This window comes from Pipistrellus hanaki (assembly GCF_964339955.1).
Source record: "Pipistrellus hanaki genome assembly, chromosome: 2".
In the NCBI taxonomy this organism is placed as follows: Eukaryota; Metazoa; Chordata; class Mammalia; order Chiroptera; family Vespertilionidae; genus Pipistrellus; species Pipistrellus hanaki.
Genome location: NC_140504.1, coordinates 110480637 through 110501138, shown reverse-complemented (window position 1 = coordinate 110501138; position 20502 = coordinate 110480637). Strand labels below are relative to the sequence as shown.

At 35.4% G+C, this 20502-nt stretch overlaps 2 protein-coding genes across 7 annotated transcripts in view; both read left to right on the top strand.

Annotated features, from left to right (window-relative positions):
• EXOC2 (exocyst complex component 2) overlaps positions 1 to 20502 on the top strand; it is a 232775-nt gene that overhangs the window by 110399 nt on the left and 101874 nt on the right. For all 6 annotated transcript variants that reach the window (XM_084873313.1, XM_084873310.1, XM_084873311.1 and 3 more), the window contains 4 exons: positions 3520 to 3665; positions 3807 to 3888; positions 4646 to 4748; positions 10961 to 11079. In XM_084873313.1, the coding sequence (XP_084729439.1) occupies positions 3520 to 3665; positions 3807 to 3888; positions 4646 to 4748; positions 10961 to 11079 (450 nt within the window). The remainder of the gene's footprint in view (positions 1 to 3519; positions 3666 to 3806; positions 3889 to 4645; positions 4749 to 10960; positions 11080 to 20502) is intronic.
• The window catches only part of LOC311617110 (histone-lysine N-methyltransferase SETMAR-like), a 61957-nt gene that overhangs the window by 25063 nt on the left and 16392 nt on the right, over positions 1 to 20502 (top strand). The gene's annotated exons all lie outside the window — the stretch shown is intronic.

Below are 20502 nucleotides of genomic sequence, written 5' to 3'. Positions count from 1 at the left end.
CCTAATCTCATTTAACTTGCCTATTCCTTGGATAAATTGTGTGTGTGTGTGTGTGTGTGTGTGTGTGTGTGTGTGTGTTTTGTGGGTAGGGTACTTATTGCATTCTCTCCACAATCCCCTCAACTCACATCAAGCAGAGATCACAGGTTAAAAATCACTTCTGTGACATACTGTCTCAGTTGTCAGTGCCATGAAAAGGACTAATAAGTCACTTCAAAATAAGAGAAAGCATGTTTGTTTTAAAAAACAACATGCTTGAAATTGTAAGACAGCATTAGAATTACATGACTGGTTTTTCTATATGATAGGAGCTCCTGGCACAAAGAAAACATTTTTTTTTTTTCATTGTTGAAGAAATAGGTGAATGGTAAGGAATGAGTTTGATTGGTTAGCGTGCAGTGCTGCAGTGACTTTTCTTCCCATCTTTTCACCCAGCTTTATTGAACTGCAGTTGACTTGTAATATTGTATACAAGTTTTGTGTATTATCTCACATGTAGATACTGCCTCCATGCTGATTTGCTATACTTTTATATTATAATATGATTACTGCTTTGGCTTTAACTGGCACCTCCATCATGTCACAGAATTCCGTTTTTTGTTTTTGTTTTGTGGTGAGAACATTTGAGATTTACTCATAGCAACTTTCAAGTATATAATACAATGTTATTAACTAGATCCCCAGAATGTATTCATCTTCTTACTGGATGTTTTTATTGGATCAACATTTCTTCATTCCCCCGCCCTCTAACCCTCAGCCTCTGGTAACCACCCATTCTATTCTCTGTTTCTATGAGTTCACCTATTTTAGAGTCTATATTTAAGTTATACCATGAAGTATTTGTCTTTCTCTGTATCTGACTTACTTAGTTCACTCTCATAATGTCTTGAAAGTCTATTCATGTTGTCCCATCTTACACTGAAGAAAACCTTATTGTTCAGTCAGCCCAACTGTAATGGTGGCAGCCACAGTGTTACTATAGCAGCATTGCTGTTAGTGCTCCAGGTACATCTATAATTGAGACAATGACAGCCACTCTCCATGGAACTTATGTTGAGAAAGGACCAGTTTCCAGCTAGATTTGCCCAGGGCTGGTAGTTCTAAGAGCAGGATTCGTTTTGCAAACTGCAAGACCCAAGTTATGGGTTTTTATGGCCATCTCATTCAGTTAGATTTGTTCTGTGGTTACACCCTGGGTGTTCAAAGCCCTGCAAAGTGCCTTAAAATTTGGATGTATAGGTGAGGATGTGGAGGTTTGGTACCGTGGGAGATTGTTTTAAAATGGCTGACTAATTGGCTTATTTGTGGTGTCATCTGTATGTGGACACTGCTGAGTTTAGTAGTTTCATTTTCTTCCTTTAAAAAAAAAGTTAATTTATTGAGGTAACATCTCTACATATAAAGGTTAATATGCAAAGTGTTCTCTTGGGAGTTCAACCCTGAAACCAGTTTAATCACTTGCTATGATGTACACTAACCAGCAGGGGGCGGTACAGAACATGGTGGGTGACTGGTGGCAGGGAACCTGATTGGCCCTGATCACCAGTCAGGCCTAGGGACCTTACCCATGCCTGAATTTCATGCACTGGGCCTCTAGTTGATTAATAACATTATGTAAATTTCAGGTGTATAATTTTATAATGCAACATTGTGTGCTTCCCACCCAGTTTAATTTTCTTATTAGTGGCGCTTGAGAATATAGACATAAAATACATTTTGTGAACTGCTGGTAATTTTTATCTGCTTGCACAAATCTTGGTTTCACTGCTCTCATTTATTTTATTACTCGATATGATTGATTGTCCAGTTATCAAAGAATGAACTCCCAATATTTTGTTGTGAGTGCACTAAAATTCATAACATAATAATAATTCATGGACAGAAATTATCTATAAATTATGGTTATAATTTCTTTGCATAAATTAAAAATTTCCATGTATGTATATAAAATTTCAATATAGAAATTAAATTTACAATTTCTGCCTACAAATTTTCTCTATAAAATGTTTATATTTTATCTAATTATTAGTGGATTTTCTACCTGTACTTGTTTTTCATACGTTTTAGAGGAGTTAGTTGGTATTTTTTAATATCTTTAAAATAATATGAGCAAAATCTAATTTGGTATTTTTTAATATCTTTAAAATAATATGAGAAAAATCTAATTTTGAACTCACATACGTTTTGCTCTAAATTTCTTCATTGTATATTAAAAAAGTGCTTAGGGATTTAGTATCCGTAGCTCACACATAAGTAATCAACCTTTTAAAAATATTTAATCTCTTCCATGTATCTATTCACTTAGCCTCAACTCATGAAATTTATATTTTTATATGATAAATAATAATTTTCATTGAAGGAAAATGTTTTAAATCTAATCAGGTTTGAAATGTTCTTTTAGCCACCAGTATGTGGTTGGTGGCAAGAAGAGAGTATGCTTTTCTCATCGTATAGCAGAAATTTAGTATTGGACATTAAATAGAATGTGATGAAAGCAGCTATTTTGACAAAACTAAGTTTTTATATCAGGCTCTTATAATTTCAACAGAATTTAAACAATATTTAGATAAAACAGTTACGTTATAAAGATGACTAACAGGATCAGCCCACCCACAGTGTGGAGTGGAAAATGTGGCATGCAAGCCACCCAGTGAGGCTGAGGCAGTTTTTTCATCTTGCTTAAAGTATAGTCACTAGACCAGATAATGTAGAAACTTTTTATGTGCCATGATCAAACAGCTGAAAACACTTCATTCTTTTTCTCCCCTCGTGGCTAATTAAAAGTAATTCATAAGTTGAAAAAGCTTAACTATTTTTGAACACAGTAAATTTCACTTTAGATAAAGCATCTCTTTCATTATAGTGATTCATATAGCTTGAGGTCTTTTAGGTTAGTTTGTGTATAATATAAGAATTAGTTGATTTAAGAAATATTGATTAATGATATGTTAAAATTTGTCATTTTAAGATTTATGTAATTTTTTGTGCCTGCTATACAAAGAGGTAATTTTACCAAGAAATAGGATTGATTCTGAAATATTTCTTTTGAACAGCTTTTCTATAAAATACTTTCCTTGTTTTGCGTATTACCATATATGTAGATATTGACTCCATGGAACTTAATTAGTGTACTTGAGTGTGCACATGTATATATGTGTGTGTTTTAAACTATTGTCTGAATTAATGAAATACCCAACTGGCCCATAATTGCTATAAAACTTAGAAGAGTGACTAAAATAATGTAAGTTCACATTGAAGAATTTATGTGGGCCTGATAAATATGCTTATTTTTAATTGGATACCATTCTTAACATTAAAAAAAAAGTCTTAGTAGGCAAAATGCAAATTGTATTTTAGCAAACCATGAAAGATCTCCCTTATAGCTAATGTTTGAAAAAGTCTATGGAGTTTTAGTGTAAAGCTTCAATAACAATCTGACATTTTATTTCATATGTCCAATTATACTTTTCTAAACAAAATCAATTTTTATCTAAGTTTGATCTTTTTCTTTTAAAATAGGAGCAAGCAATACTGCAGATACATTATTTCAAGAAGTATTAGGTCGAAAGGACAAGGCAGATTCCACTAGAAATGCACTCAATGTCCTCCAGCGATTTAAGTTTCTTTTCAATCTTCCTCTAAATATTGAAAGGAATATTCAAAAGGTAAGAGTATGTATTTATATGCCAATGGTTATAGATATCATAAATTTTAAAATGTTGTTAAGATGTTTTTTATCTTAACCATATGTCTTCTTTATACTTTGCTGACAGTCTACAAAATATATATTTCTTTTTATTTTAAAGGGTGATTATGATGTGGTTATTAATGACTATGAAAAAGCCAAGTCACTCTTTGGAAAAACAGAGGTGCAAGTTTTCAAGAAATGTAAGGCTTGTGTATTGCTTTTAGATCTCTTTCCTTTTACAGAAAGAATGTGGGATGTAATCTGCAAAGAGCTTTACATGCTTTTTAGTTTTTGTTGATATGGTGATCCTTTTAAATGTAAAACTATTACCTCAAAAATAACATAAGGCTTTTCTTACTATGATGTAGTGAAAATGAGCAACCACAGGTATAGGATTGATTAGACTTAGATATTCTTTGCTACTTATTAACCATGATATTATTAAACATATTTTTCATTGGAAAGAGTCAATTATAGATATTTTATAGAAATGGGAACCTACATTTTAATCTTCCCTCTTCAGAAAGATTGAGGTATTTCTGAATTCTAACCCTACATTTAAAGTAAATGAAACAACTTTTGAAATGATCTCTAATGCTAAGTACAGAAAACAAAACAATAAGAAAAGCCTAAAATTCCCTATGGTAATGCCTTATCAACTAGGAGAAATATCACAGGGCTTTATTATCTTTGTATATCCCAACTCCATAAGGACTCAGAAAGCTTGATTTTATTTTTATTGCAGTTAATTTATCTGTAGTGAAACGCACAGACAAATGTACACACCACTGTAACCCACACCCCAGATAGAATGTTCTCATCTCTCCAGAATGTTCCCTTGAGCCTCTTCATAATCCACTATTATAACCCTCAAGGCAACCACTGTTCTACTGTCTGTAATGTGATCTTAAGTTTCCATCCTGTAATTCTTATATATTTGTACCTTTTTAAAAATAGATTATGCTGAAGTAGAAACACGGATTGAAGCTTTAAGAGAATTACTTCTGGACAAATTGCTTGAGACACCATCAACCTTACATGACCAAAAACGTTATATAAGGTAAACTTTTTGCAAGAATTTTCACAAATCACATATATCTGTATAGTGCTGGATATATCATCTAACTCTTAAAGCTAATTTGGGGAAAATTAGGAGATTGATGAAATAATTAAAAGGAAAACTCTTAGGAGTACGTATTGCAGAACACCAAAACTGTTTTGTGTACTATATATTTGCAAGTACTCACTGTTTAAGGACAAGAGAATCCTTCCTATGTATCTGGGGAAAGGAAAAGTAGCCTCATTGCTTAGTCACCTCTTCCGACTGCTCAACAAGGGCTTACCTAATCTAGCAGAATGATTGCACCTGGTGGGCACCCACAGGCCGCAAGCAGGAAGAGCTCCCTGTATTAGGAAATTCTCCATGCTTCAAGAGTGGGTCATAGTTCAGCAGTAGAGAAAATTTTGAAAGGTTTTAGTCTTGAAAAGAAAGTCTGAAACTTAAAAAAAAAAGTAGCAGTAATATTGAAAGTGATGGACATCACAGGGTATGACAAGAAGGCCATAGAAAGAAGCAGTGTACCATAATGGGAACTAGCTATTCACTTTGGGTAACTTGAGTTTTCTTTATCAGTTTATTAATCTTTGAAACAGACATGTTAACACAATCTATATCTCAAGGTAGTTGCAAAGACAATCACGAATACATTTAATAATTTAATATGGCACCAGGCACATAATAAAAGTCAATAAATTGTGTGTGTGTGTGTGTTATAGTGTTTATATTAGGATTTGGAGGCAAAGCATATAAATGTAAGCTATTATATCCATAATTTAAAACTATAAGTTTATTGTCTGGTGTCATATTTTGAATGTGACCTTTGTTCTCAGAATAAGCTATTTTTCCGACCAAATACCCTTTCCCTTAGTGAAATTTATTGAATATTAGGTAGTTATGATTATAGACTACATATTTTTATGCATTTGGCTGTTGTTAGTATGTGACCATTGAAAATAATTCCTAAGTATGGAAAGATGGTCTGGTCTGAAAGCTGCTGTTTTGTTTTGTTTTTTCATTTGTGGAGGTACAAGGGTCCACATGCAGCCCTCCTTGTTTCTAATGATGCAGGAGCACAATAGAAGTATGAGCCATTGTCATAGTCAGCATTTGTGTTATCCAATAGGAAAGGGAAAGTAGACATTTTGTAGTAGAGAATAGTAAGATTGATTGCTGCCACTACCCCTTGTCTGCAGTGTGCCCAGGCACCATGCTGGATGTGCTGTTTATCATTTCTAATCCTCCCAGCCACCACATTGGGGCATGTGTATTATACCTGGTATACTGGTTAGGAGACTGAGCCTCAGATAGTTTTTTTAATCCTCACCTGAGGATATGTCTGTGTTTTTAAAATTGATTGTAGAGCGAGGAAGAGAGGGAAAGAGTGAGAGTGAGAGGAGGTGAGAGAAACATCCCTTAGTTGCCTCCCATATGCCTTTGACTGAGTATGGAACCCACAACCTAGATATGTGCTCCCACTAGGAATCAAACCCAAAGTCTTTTGGTGTGTGGGATAACACTCCAACCAACTGAGCCACCCCGCCAGGACACCTCAGATTGTTGTGTTGTCGTCGTTCTTTTCAGCCCACACATGTAGTACTAGGACTCCTATATGTCTCCTTTCAGAGCCTAGCTTTGCTTTTCTCTAGGCTACCTTCATAAGAAAGAATGTATTTGGAGATTTTTCTGGCTTGTAGAAATAAACTACATATTAGTTATTGAGGTGCTTTTTTTTTTTTTTTAAATACATTTTATTGGTTTTTACAGAGAGGAAGGGAGAGAGATAGAGAGCTAGAAACGATGAGAGAGAAACATCAACCAGCTGCCTCTTGCACAACCCCTATCGGGGATGTGCCCGCAACCAATGTACATGCCCTTGGCTGGAATCGAACCTGGGCCCTCTCAGTCTGCAGACCAATGCTCTACCACTGAGCCAAACCGGTTTCGGCATCGAGGTGCTTTTTTTTAAACACATATAAAGAAACAGAGTTGTAGGAATGTTAATTGTCTTTTTCCAGGATACATTTGATTATTGTTTTGTCTATGTTCTCTAAATATGCTTTGTATTTATTTTATTGTTCACATTTATTCTATTAAGTTTGCTGATAGTGATGTGTATTGAGTATGATTTCTTTATCTAGTGAATTACCATATCTACATAATTAATGGTTCTTATGATTGGTTAACCTACCGGATAGCATTTAAAAGATGGTAGGTATTTAAAAAAGTGATTCTTTTAACTGGTCTGTTTAAATGCTTTCATTCTGTTACTTTAAAGCAGTGATTCCCAAAGTGGTCTATATCGACCCCCAGGGGTCTATGACAACCTGCAAGGGGTCTACGTCAGCGAAAAAAAAATTTGGGGGCCCATGAAATGAAAATGGGGGTCCACGATAGTGGATCTCAACATACACTGATAGTACCTATTTACTTACATCATATTATCTTATAATATAAAAACATATAAATTATTTATAAAAGTACCTATGAAGTAAAAAATTTATTATATATGTTTATAAAATTGTGTAAGTTGTAGGATAAAAACCTGCACATAATGATATACCAGTATCATCTTGTTACAAGCATACGCGCAGTAAACATTCTTGCCAATTTTTGTCTCAAAGCTTCGCGAACTTGCACCGACTTGTTCAATTCGTCACTCTATAAATATGAATGTGAGAAAAATACGTTCATTCATTTCCTGAATCTTGAATAGGAAAGTGCTGAGAAAATATTTAAAAAAATATAAACTGGTAGTTTATCATACAAATTATAGTGAATCAGTGTTATTTTGTTTGAGAATGCGGGAGAAAAGTAGGTACATTATTTTTTATTAAATTTTATGTTACGTATATTTTATATAACAGATACAAAATTTTATTTTGAGTAGTTTTAATTTAAATTCAATAAATAAATGTATAAAACTTAACATGTGTTTTTATTTCAAGTTTTTAACACTAAACTTCACTACAGTTAGAAATTTACAAAGAAATCAATATCAGGTAAGTAGGGGGTCTACCCAAAACCGAAAAACATGGCAAGGGGTCTACGGCACAAACAAGTTTGGGAACCTCTGCTTTAAAGGATAAAGAAAAAGCATACCAATAACAATGTCCAATAGTTCATTTATTTTTTAATCACTATTTTATTTCTGATACTCTGAGAAGACATTGAACAATTCTATTTTAAGTTTTAATAATAAAAAGAATCAGGTCAGATATCTGTTGGACTTTGGAATCTATGATGACAGGTACTATGAGTACCTCATGGGGATAGAGACAGCTTTATCATCAACCAAAAATACATCTCTGTTGGCTTTAATAATTGAAGTTATGCATGATATGCTTACAGATTTTTAAGAAAATACAGATTATTACTGTATTTTCTTTTGTTCTCTATTTTACCTAATTAAAATAGAGATTTTTACTCATTATTTTTACTCTTCTTATTCTGTCTTGATCTTTTTTTTTTTCTTTTTTTTTTAATTTTAGCAAGAAGCAAAGTTGCATATACTTTTCCCCATGTCAGTATGATTCTATCCCTGGTAATTGTTAAAAATTATGTCAGAATGGGGCTAAAATCTTCTTAATTTTTAAAATATTGAGCTTATGCTCATTATTATTAACATATTTTAACTTTTTTCTTTAAAAATGTATTTTACAAAGTGTACTTTATTTAATACACAGCTTTAAAGGAAATGGCAATAAACTGTCATATTCTAAAGAAATATTTTTGAAATGAAAGTAGTACTTATTTTTAAGTTACTTATTACTAAAAGAAAAGAAGAAACGTACGAGAATACATCATTTAACCAAGGAAAAACCTAGCACAGGTTGTACTTTTAAACTAAAACACTGGAATTCCTGAGGGAACATGTTTATCTTTCTTTATAAAACTTTCAGTGTAATACCCATTAATAAAACAATAGAAAAAGGATTGTCATTAAATTTTGCAAGGACTTAGTGACCATATTAAAGAGACTTAAAATTTTAAGAGTTAGTCAACAAAAAATGCTTATTAATTTCTCTCTGCTCAAGAAAGATTCTTGTAATGGACCATCTGTGTTCCTATTTAGAAGTTTAAAAATTAAAGGGCTGCAGTAAAAAAGAAGGAATTCTTACCATTTGCAACAGCATGGATGGAACTGGAGAGCATTATGCTAAGCGAAATAAGCCACTCAGGGAAAGATAAATATCACATGATCTCACTCATTTGCGGAATATAATGAACAACATAAACTGATGAACAAAAACAGATCCAGAGACAGAGAAGCATCAGTCAGACTGTCAAACCTCAGAGGGAAAGTAGGGGAAGGTGGGGGTAAGAAGGAAGAAATCAACCAAAGGACTTATATGCATAAGCCTAAGTTGGACACAGACTTAAGTGTCCTAAGCCTAACCAATGGACACAGACACCAGGGGGTGAGGGTATGAGTGGGTGTGAGGAGGGCAATGAGGGAATAAGGATACTAATGTAATACCTTAATCAATAAAGAAAAAACATATTTTAAAAAATTAAAGGGAAGCAGCTATTTTCTAAAAGGATATTCCTATGCTAGTATTTTATAGCTAATACAAATCTGAGGTTGTTATTTGAGTGAAAGTGTCAGGAGAAAGTGTTGCATAAGTATTTAGAGGGGAAATAAACCTACCTAAGGAGAATGCAAAGACAAAGTATCCCGAGCAAGAAAGAATAAAATCATGTTTTTTTTCAGAAATGACACAACTGTGTATCAAATTTATATTCTAATAAAAAAAGAGGAAAGCCTTATGAAAAAAGAATCTGATTGGGTTTTGAAATCTTTGAAATGAATTATTTATGCCAAGCTAAATGTAATTTGTTAAATTGTGGTTTTTCTTCTAGTAATGCTATTAACTGATTTGTTGCTTTCTCCTACAGACACACCTTCTTTGTAGAATGTAAATAGAGTCAGGGAGAAGGAGAATGGCCAACTCTCAGGGCTGTCTCTGGGGTAGCCCACTGTAGTGTGAGCCTTGCTGGTTAAGGGGTTCTTTAGCAGGACAAAGAAATGCCCAGCTCTCCTCAGAAAGCAGGTTGTCTTTATTAGCCTGGCAGGTCAGGGTGAGGGCAAAGAGTTCCTAAATGTGATGTCAGATTTCTTCTCAACATTTTATTCATTGCTAACTTACTACAAAATGTTTTCCCTCTAATTAGCTACTAATTGAGATGTCTGTGCGTAAGGAAATACCATCCTGGAAATGGGAGAGAGGCATCAGATGATTCTCTTGAGTTATTAAGATTTGGCTAGAGGTCACAGCTTGTAACCATTAATTAAAATTTGTCATTGAACAAAAATCTTTAACCTCAAGACAACAGACAGCTTATAGTCTAAGAGTAATTTTACGACAATAAATTCAACTTATGGAATTGATTTAATTTGATTTAACTTGTTAATATTTATTTATTTTGTGAGGGCAAATCGCCAAATCTTAAATGATATTTAGCAGACTTATTTCAACTGAAATGTATTTCAGTTGTCCATCTGAATTTGAATATTTTAGGTACAAAGTCTTTAAAGATTTTAAGAACTACATTAAATCTATGAAAAATTCCCATCTATACTACTAGAGAAATATTTTTTGAGTCATGGATTGAGATTTAGATTTTAGAGGTAAGTGCTTGCTGTCACCAAATCTATTCATATATTATAATAAAATGGCTTTAAGTTTCAGTTGACCCTTGTTTAGGCTGTCTAGAAAACAGTGTCATTGTGCCATCTAGTGGCTATGTTTCAGGCCAGAATGGAATAAAAACCAACTGAAATCAGAAAAAAAAAAATATTTCCTGGGTTTCCTCTGATGGCTTCCACCTGTGCTTATAGAATGACAAAACTAAATAACAGCACTCTGGGAAGTCAGTGTAAATACATTTAAAGGTAATTTCTCCCTAAGTATATTAGATCATCGTAAATGGTCTTTGTCATCTTCGTTGTCTTTTTATAAAGTCATACTCTTATAAAATACAGCTTTATTGTTTGTTAACTTCATGAAAAGCAATTGGATGTATTTCATATTAGAGACTAATTTTAGAGAACTAAATATTAGAGACTAATACTGATAACTGCTTTACTAATTGATAAAATTTTAGCTTTTCTTAAAAAATATGATTTTGAAATATGCTAGCTTTCCTTTTGTCCTTATTTATGGCTTGTGTAGAGGGAGACTACTTGGTCAGCCTTGACCTTGCTTTTTCAGGTACCTGTCTGACCTTCATGCACCTGGTGACCCTGCTTGGCAGTGTATCGGAGCTCAACACAGATGGATCCTTCAGCTCATGCACAGCTGCAAAGAGGGCTACATACAAGACCTGAAAGGCAAGGCCACTCTCTTCCAGTTCATATGCCACTTCATACTCTCACTTTAATACATAATAATTAAAGGAAAAGAATGATTAGTTATTTTTCTTGATATGTTTATCTGTGGTTTTTGTTTGTTTGTTTATTTGTTACTTTGTATATCTGAGTAACAGGACAGAAAATTCTTTAAATTTATGCCTATTGTTATGGTCAACTGGCAGTATTGACTAAGATTTAGTTTAGGGGATGATATGATGTTGCTTCTCACAAAAGTTTATATGAAATGATATTAGTCCTTGATGAAAGCTATTAGTCCATTTGTTATTTTTTCCAAATATATGTTAAATCCTGCTATGTACCAGCCTCTATGCTAAGTACAGATAGGATAAAATAGACATAGTCCCTGGAATAAAACATGTAATTAACCCACAAATGTTTGCCAAATGATATAAAGAAAAATAATGGTATTATGAGGGAAGAGAACTGAGGAGAATGCTTTAGATGGCTGGTTTGGGAGGATGTCTTAGTGAAGGGTCCATGTTAGCTAAGAGCTGGAAGGATTTGAAGTAGTCTGCTGGGCCCACTCCAGGCTGAAAAAAGGACTAACCTTTGTAGAGACTCCAAAGTAAGTTTGAAGGAAGATGTCACAGCTCCATTCACAAGCATTGAATGTCCTGAATGCTGTATACCTGCCACTGTTAGATGCTAAGGATACAGCAGTCTGTACAACAGACAAGAGCATGGCTCACATGAGACTTCCAAAATAGCAAGGGAAAGGGACATGCAAAGGGACTAGTAGAAGACAGTGTGCTACTTCCTCAGCCTGGGAAGTTCCAAGTGCTGTAATAGCACTTAGGAACTGCATTTGATCCAGAATTTTGAGATCACAAAAGGGACATTCTAAGGTTTAAAGAAAATGCCACATGTTTTGAGCTCTCTGAGGTGTCTGTATTGGCTGATTAAAATAGAAGTGGGGAAGAAGAAACATAAAAACCATTTCAGGAAGAGAAGGCTGCTGAATCCTATGTGGCTAAAGCTTAGAGCATGATTAGAGTGGCTCAAGTTATGAGGCACTGGGTCCTGGATGGAATTTTGTTAGCTGCTTCAGGGAATTTGGGCTTGATCCAGAAGGTGTTGTAGGAGCCATTAAAGGTTCTAAACAAAGGAAAGACCCACTGAGGTTTATTTTTTAAAGACAACTGTCTTCCATGTAGTGAATGGATGTAAGCCTGGAGCAATTAAGCTGCTTAGAAGGCTGCTGTGGCAATTCAGACATTTTGCCTGGTATGGAGGTGTGGATATGGAGAAGGGATGGATTCCAGAGCTGTGCAGAAACTGGAATATGACTTTGGCAGCTGGTTAGGATAAACTAAACCATTTATTTTAGGGATCCTAGAAGAGAAAAATGATTTTTTCCCATGTGTTGGGGCATGAAGTAAAGATTTTCCCTTTTGTTTGGTTGTGAAGTGAAGCTATTCAATAGATACTTAAAGAGTGATGTATTTGAATATGGTCTTCATAAAGGTGGTTCCTGGGAGTTGATGCTTTAACCCACAAAGATAACAAAAGGAGCACACTTAAGATAGAATCCTGGGGAGGGATATTTACAGGGCAACCTGCAAAGGAGAAGAAGGGGTATTCAGGGGCTAGGAGGGGAATGAGAGCATAATACTGCAAAAGCAAAGAGGAAAGGAGTGATCAGCAAGAATTTTAAAAGAATAATAAGATAAAGAGGTGTCCTTTAGATTTAGCACTGGTATTGTTGACCTTGGCAAATGCAATGGCAATGGACTGAGATGACAAATAGATTATATAAAAGAAGGCATAGTGATACTTCATAAGGTTTTCAGGAGTAAGTGAAGTAACATGAGAACAGTCCTGGCACAGAAGCACGTACAATGAAGAGGTCACATTATTGCTTTACTAGTGGCCTGGTGCACGAAATTCGTGCGGAGGGGGGGAGGTGTCCCCCAGCCCAGCCTGCACCCTCTCCAATCTGGGATTCATTGGGGGATGTCCGACTGCAGATTTAGGCCCGATCCCTGTGGGACCACAGTCTGGGACCACTGGCTCCTAACCACTTGCCTGACTGCTTGCCTGATTACCCCAACCGCTTCTGCTTCTGCTTCTACTTCCAGCCTGATCATCCCCTATCTACTCCCCTGCCAACCTGTTTGATGTCTAATTGCTCCCCTGCCAGGGTGATTGCCTCCAACTGCCCTCCCCTGCAGGCCTGATTGCCCACAACTGCACTCCCCTGCCTCAACCCACCTCCTCCGCTGGGACCAGCTGCCTCTGCACCTCACAGAGTCATGGGACCTCGAGGCCTCACCACATGGAGCAGTCGCCGGGCCCCATTTTTGCTGGGCATATGGCCACCTTGTGGTGGACACCTTGTGACAATGTTGCACACGAGGGCCACCTAGACTTTTATTAGTATAAATAGCACCGTTTTTACATGAATTGGAGTACTTTCCAGCTGATTCTGTTCTTTTCTATTCTTCATTTTTAGGAAAACCCAAATATCTCTGTTTTGATGCCACAATGAAATTCCCGTTAATGTCATTAATTATTTTGTCGTTTTGGCAAGTAGAAATGACAGCAAATGATATATATAGTCTATAGTCTTTGGATGTATTTAGAGAACCTTACATATTTGTTTATTGAATCTATTCTGTTAGCCAAGACTCTATACCAGGGATGGGAAATGTCCATAAAATTATTCGATCTGGCCCTACATTAGGGTTGAATTAATTGTTTTATCAAATATAGCAGGCTAATTTTTAAGTTGATAATTTTTATGACCCTCGAGTGATGATGTTATAAATATTTAAATGGCTGTTGGCAGAAAAAAAGGTATCCCATCCTTGCCTTGACTGCCCCTCAATCCCCTTGGTGTTTTTACAAACTATCAATTTTTGTCCTCTACCCCATTTCTACCAGTTATATTAGAACCTCTAGTAGTGGAGTTCAGGCATCAGTCTTTTTTAAAGCTTCAAGATGATCCAGGTACAGCTAGACTTGATAATTAGAACACCAGGGACTGGAAATACAGTAGTGAGCAAAACTGACATGACCTCTGACCTCTTGGTCCTTGTAGTCTCCCTAGTGGGAGAGACATATCTTTTTAAAAATCATGTATTTATTACATAAATATAATTTTGAAAAGTGTTATGAAGTGGGGAGTACAGAATTCTACTCCAGTCTAGTAAGGGGGAGATTGAAGGAAGTTTTCTCAAGGAGGTGATATTTCCATTGAACCCAAATGACAAATAGAAATTATCCAGATAAAGAGGCATGAAGTAAATTTCAATAAATGGCATCTCATTCCCAACTATACTAAATACAGTGATGATATTCTTCAGATTATAAGCAAGTTACATGATCTAATAAAGAATTTTCTTGCTTATGACTGTAAAAAACCATCTGTATAATTTGGTTATGAAAATATTTGAATTTCGGGATGTGTGTATATTATGAGGGCATAGAGACTATTTCAGATAGGAAATTATATGTATTTTATTGTCATATCTGAAATATCTGATAACCAATGTTACACTGCCAAAGTTCTGAATTTTTTTTGAAGATTAATGGAAAGCTACTTGTACCTGATGATTCCTTCCATCATCTTAATGTTATGTTTTACTACATATATTCATCCAGAACTGCTTAAATTAGTATTTCCAGAAAAAAAAATGACAGAGCCCTACTTTTAAATTTCATTCTGACCAAGCTTGTTATAAAATTTGCTCATCACTTGTAAAATAATTAAAATAATGTAAATTAAGTTGGATCCATTTGTTAGTGTCAATCAAGCTTTACCTACAGTTATTTTCATATGTTGGTCTTTTGATGAGTAAGTAAAAAATAACAATCAGCCTGTAAAACTTACTTTACAAGTTTCACGATAAAATAATGTAAACCTTCTAAATTTGTTAGTCAGATGTTGACATTCAGAAGAACATGTTTACTTGTGCCCTCTTTTGCTGTCAGCAAACATTACCAATATAAACAATGTGGGTAACCCTACACATAGGAGTTTTATTAATTGGAAGATTGGTGTACTCTTTTGAGCTTATATCAGAAGGGTTTTTTATTATTTGATTTCGGAGAATTCCAAACATACTTAAAAGCAGAAAGGATAATATAATACTCTCCCATGTTTCAACAATGATTAATTCATAGCCAGTCTTATCTATATCCTCATTTATTTTTACCCCTTCCATCATTCTGAATTGTTTTTGAAGCAATTGTTATTTCATCCATAATTATTTCAATAAGTAATTTTGAAAAACTTTAACCAAAACACTATTATCATTATCTAAAATATTATTAGCAAAAACAGATCCAGAGACAGAGAAGCATCAATCAGACCGTCAAACCTCAGCGGGAAGGTAGGGAAGGGTGTGAGTAAGGGGGAGAGATCAACCAAGGACTTGTATGCATGCAAATAAGCCTAACCAATGGACACAGACACCAGGGGGGTGAGAGTATGAGTGGGAGTTTAGGGGGCCAAGAGGGGAATAAGAACACATATGTAATACCTTAATCTTAAAGAAAAAAAATCAGTGAGTTCTTTATATTATCAAATATTCAGTTAATTTTTAAATTCAGAAGCAGTTTAGTATCTTCAGGATTTAAGTACATTAATACCATGGCTTTTTAACTAATGGTGCAAAGGCAAATGACATAAAATCTGGCATAGGTATAGATAGAACATGTGTTTCCTAGAATGGAAAAATTAGCCATCTATAAAACATGATCCACTTTGGCCACTTTGCACTTAGATCCTTTTCTGATTGTCTTCATTAATACATATGTGCCATTGGTTACATGTTAGCTACTTAATAAACACTTATCTACATTTATACATTTTATATAATTACACTATGTAGTATAGGTATATATATATGTGTGTGTGTGTGTGTGTGTGTGTGTGTGTGTGTAGAGATATATGCAAATATAAAATATTTGCCTTAATGTTAAGTTTGATGGGAATAAGCAGTTTTTCTTTTATATAATCTACAACTAGTTGTTCATGATGGACTCTTAATTTATATTTATGAGTGTCCTAATTGTATATAATATAAATGTGAGGTAATATGGGGAAAAGGCTCCTAAATATAATTTGAACTTTCTGTTGAATATCCTCTCATAATTAGGACCTTTTAAATGTGGAAGAAACCTTGGAAGTTATTCCTAACAGGTGTTCATTACATGACTTTAAATCTGTTTTGCATGTGAGGAAAGTATCTCAGAGGAGCCAGGTAACAACCCAGCTTTTTCATGTCCTGAGAAATGGCAGAAGTAGTGACTGGCTCACATTTCTCCCCATCCCACCAGAGTGCACTCAGTGAGGTTAGGACAACAAGCTCCACAAAACCTCTCTGTATTCTATTGTTGAAAAAAATATTTACATCAAACAGGATTTCTGAATATGATGAACATGATGGTGACCATGCCTACATTTCATCTAGCACTTTATTATAAAAACTTCAGTGTTTTTATTCAGCTACTAGTGGCCTGGTGCATGAAATTTGTGCACATTAAAAGGGAATTAGAGAAAATATTTTAATATTGCTATTTTCCCTTTCTCTATAATAGAAGTATCAGAGATGAAAGAAAATTAGTAAAATGTATATGAAAATCTCCCTCCTTTCAGAGTCTGGGGCGTGCCATGGGACCTAGAGTCAAGTCCCTGCCCACCACCCACATGCGCTTTGAAAATGCAGGAGACTCAGACCCAGTGGGCCCCAACCCCCACTGGGTGAGACCCAGACCCAATGGGGAGAGAGGAGGGGCACGCACCCTCAGCACCCCCCCCCCCCCCACGGCACCAGGGCAGGGGCTGCGGCCTGAGGTCCCCTGTCAAGCACCGCTGGGGGTGTGTGGCTTGAGGTCCCCCCTGCCCAGTACTGGGGCTGGAGGGGGAGGGTGGTTATGGCCTGAGGTGCCCCTCAAGTCCCACTAGATGTATGGTATGGCCTGAGGTCCCTGGCCTGGTGCTGGGGCTGGGTGCACAGCATGAGGTCTCTTGGCCTGGAGTGGGGGTTGGGGTCGTGGTTTGAGATCCTCCTTCAAGCCCTGCCAGGTGAGAGGTGTGGCCTGAGGCCCCTGTGAAGCACTGTGCGGGTGGGGTGGGGGGCATGGCCTGAGATCCCCTGTCAAGCTCCATGGGGCACAGTGTACGGCCTGAGTTTTCCTGGCACAGCACCAAGGTGGGGGATGCGGCCTGAGGTCTCCCAGCCCAGCACCTGGGCTGGGGTTGTGGCCTGAGGTCCCCATCAAGCCCGGCGGGGTGGGAGGCGCCACCTGAGGCCCCTCCCTTTGGCCAGGCCCCATGCAGCCTCAGATCCCTGCTGGTTGGTTGTGACATTACAGCTAATTTGCATATTTCTCTATTATAAAGATAAATTCTCAGGAACCAAAAGTCCTTGTATTATAATATGTGCTTGGACTTTTAGCATTGGAGAAGAGAAATCGTTGTAATTTTTTAAGTAAACCCACTATCAGAACACTGGTTAAAAATTGAGACAATCTTGTGAAATAAAATCAAATTTAAATAGGTAGACTATAAATATTTCAGGCAGGAAAATGTTCTTTTTGTCTTTTTAGGTAAACTGATCTCCTCATGTACATTTAATTAACATAATTTTTTTTTAAGACTTGCAGTCTTTATTTGTTGGTTTTGGGGGAAAATGTTAATTGAATTTAATCTTGTGGTCTTCAGAAAAAATTTCATGAGCAAAGATAGTGATAGATTTTCATAGAAAACAGTCTTACATAAAAAAGCTACCTTTTCCAGGGAAGATTCTTTTACATGGAGCATTTGTTAGCTGAGATAGGTCAAAAGGTTGATATTCTTATGAACACCAAATTAGATCTTTTTCTGGATTCCAGTTTTTATAGTAATAATGTATACTGAACTAATGGGATGGCATCTTCCATATTAAAAACATTAGGGCACAAGAACAGGGGATTACCATTCCACCTTCAACTTACTGTGCCATTTATTCCCAAATACTCCTCACTCTTCCATGGCCTACCTCTCCGTAGCCCAAATGTGATATTTTGCTTTTTCTAAGGGGAGACAAAGATAGGAAATAGAAATTGACATTTTAAATGCTCATCTTGAAAGCTTAAATAGTAATAGAAGAGTTTGATATTTTTTCCAGCCTGAACCAGGTAACCATTTGCTTCTCTTCCTCTATATTCAGCCCAATCCTGTGCCCTGAATTTGTTGCACATGGAAAACTTTTACTACCTTATAAAAGTGTCATTTGTCCCTTAAAATTCCTGTGAAATAGATAAAAAATTAGACTAAGTCTTCAGGTTTCTTTCCAGGAAAGCCTTTGGTTAACCCCCTACTGACATTCCCAAATAGGACTTTTAAAGGTAGACTTCAAATGTGTTTTGTTTCTTTGTTCTGAAAATCAGTTTAACTCTTAAAAATATATGTTGGTTATGTATAATAATTGGAGGGAAAAGGTTTCAGCCTGCTTACAGAGTAATTATTTCCTTCTTTCAGATATGTACTTAATTAGGACTATCCATAGGACATATTAGAATGGCATGCATGGTGGACTTTAGAGTAGGAGCAGTAACTCATGTAGCAAGAGATTCTTTTAAAGTAATCACATAATAGAAGGAAATGCATTTACATGAGGCTCAGGTTTTCTTTGCAAATTTGCATAGGCTATATCACACCTGAAAGATTTCTTCTGAATTATCCCAATATGGATTTATTGTAGAAGAAAAATAATGAGAATATTTTAGAAGTTTGGCTAAATATTTACTTTTCTAATTATTTCAAACATTAAGTAGATGATTAGATTAATTACTTGCGGAAATAAAAATGTTTACCCAGTGACCTCAACTCAAAAGCTCATAAAATGCATTCATAAATTATATTTTGCAATTTACACATAATTTTGTGAACTTACACAGTACAACCACACTGCAATTTTTCTTGATATTTCTTGACCTTTAGGTAACTAATTTATAGTTTGTTTTTAATTAGTGGGGTATTAATAAATATAATTCTGGTTAAGTAGACTTTTACTTTACACTAGATTAAATGTCAACCTCTATTAGAAAACTGTCCGCAGATTCATTGAATTTTCTATGAGACCATAAAAAATATTTTCATGGTTAAAAAGACAGTAAAAGTGTGTTGTTATGCACATATTGAATTTTAATAAAATTATAATTTTTATTTTAAAGTTGGTATAGTGAAGTTGTACATTAGGAAGGTTTTTTTTAATGAAGTTTACTTTTTGGAAATTTAAAAATAGTTCCTGTCCTCAGTGTTTATCATAACAGTATAAATGCAGAATAATAGAATTGATTTTAAAAGAAAACAGGAAAGGCACACCTGCAGGAAGAACCAATATGGGACATTAATTTGGTGTTTATTCTCCCTGCAACTAAATCTCTTCCAATGTAGATTTGGCAACCATAGGTTAATATGCACCCTTGTTATTTTGCATGTTATGACTACAGAGTATTTTTTTTTTAATTGGCTTTAGAAGTTGAAATGCTTTTAAGTGCTTTTAATGGGATTTTATTTATTTGCTTTAAGATTTATAAGCTATGAGGTATATATAGGAGAAAGTAGATTCAGGATAGACAAGTAGAAGTAAAGGACCAATTTATGATTACAGTGGAAAAACTCTTTCCAGCAAAGTGGTGTTCTGATTTTCCTTTTCCTTTTGTCTTTTTTTTTTTTTTTTTTTTTTTTTTTAACAAAGAGAAAAACCCAGGTGATACTGAGTTTGCCATGAATTATATTTGCACTAAATTGTTTACCATTGGAATTTCTGTTCCATACTATTAGAAATTGTTATTATTGTTTATAAATAGTATAAGTTTATATAAACAATTTTAATTATCTAAGTACAGATCAGCAGGTTTTTACCATAATGATTATAGACTAGAGGCCTGGTGCTCAAAATTTATGCACAAGTAGGGTCCCTAGACTTAGCTGTCGATTAGGGCAGGCCAGGCCTTCCTTCCCTGGCTGCAGGCTGCTGGCCGGACCTTCCTTCACTACTTACTGTCCCCTGGTGGTCAGCACACATCATAGCGGGTAGTCAAACTCCCAAGGAGACAATTTGTATATTAACCTTTTCTTATATAGGATTTGTCTTTTAATTTAATTTGAAAAGACAGTTTTAGCTTCGAAATTAAAACCAGTAATTAATGCTGGTAATTTAAGCAGTGTGTGTGTGGTTTTTTGTTTTGTTTTGTTTTGGTTTTTTTTAAAATATATTTTATTGCTTTTTTACAGAGAGGAAGAGAGAGGGATAGAGAGTTAGAAACTTCGATGAGAGAGAATCATTGACCAGCTGCTTCCTGCACACCCCCTACTTGGGATGTGCCCTTGACTGGAATCGAACCCAGGACCTTTCAGTCTGCAGGCCGATGCTCTATCCACTGAGC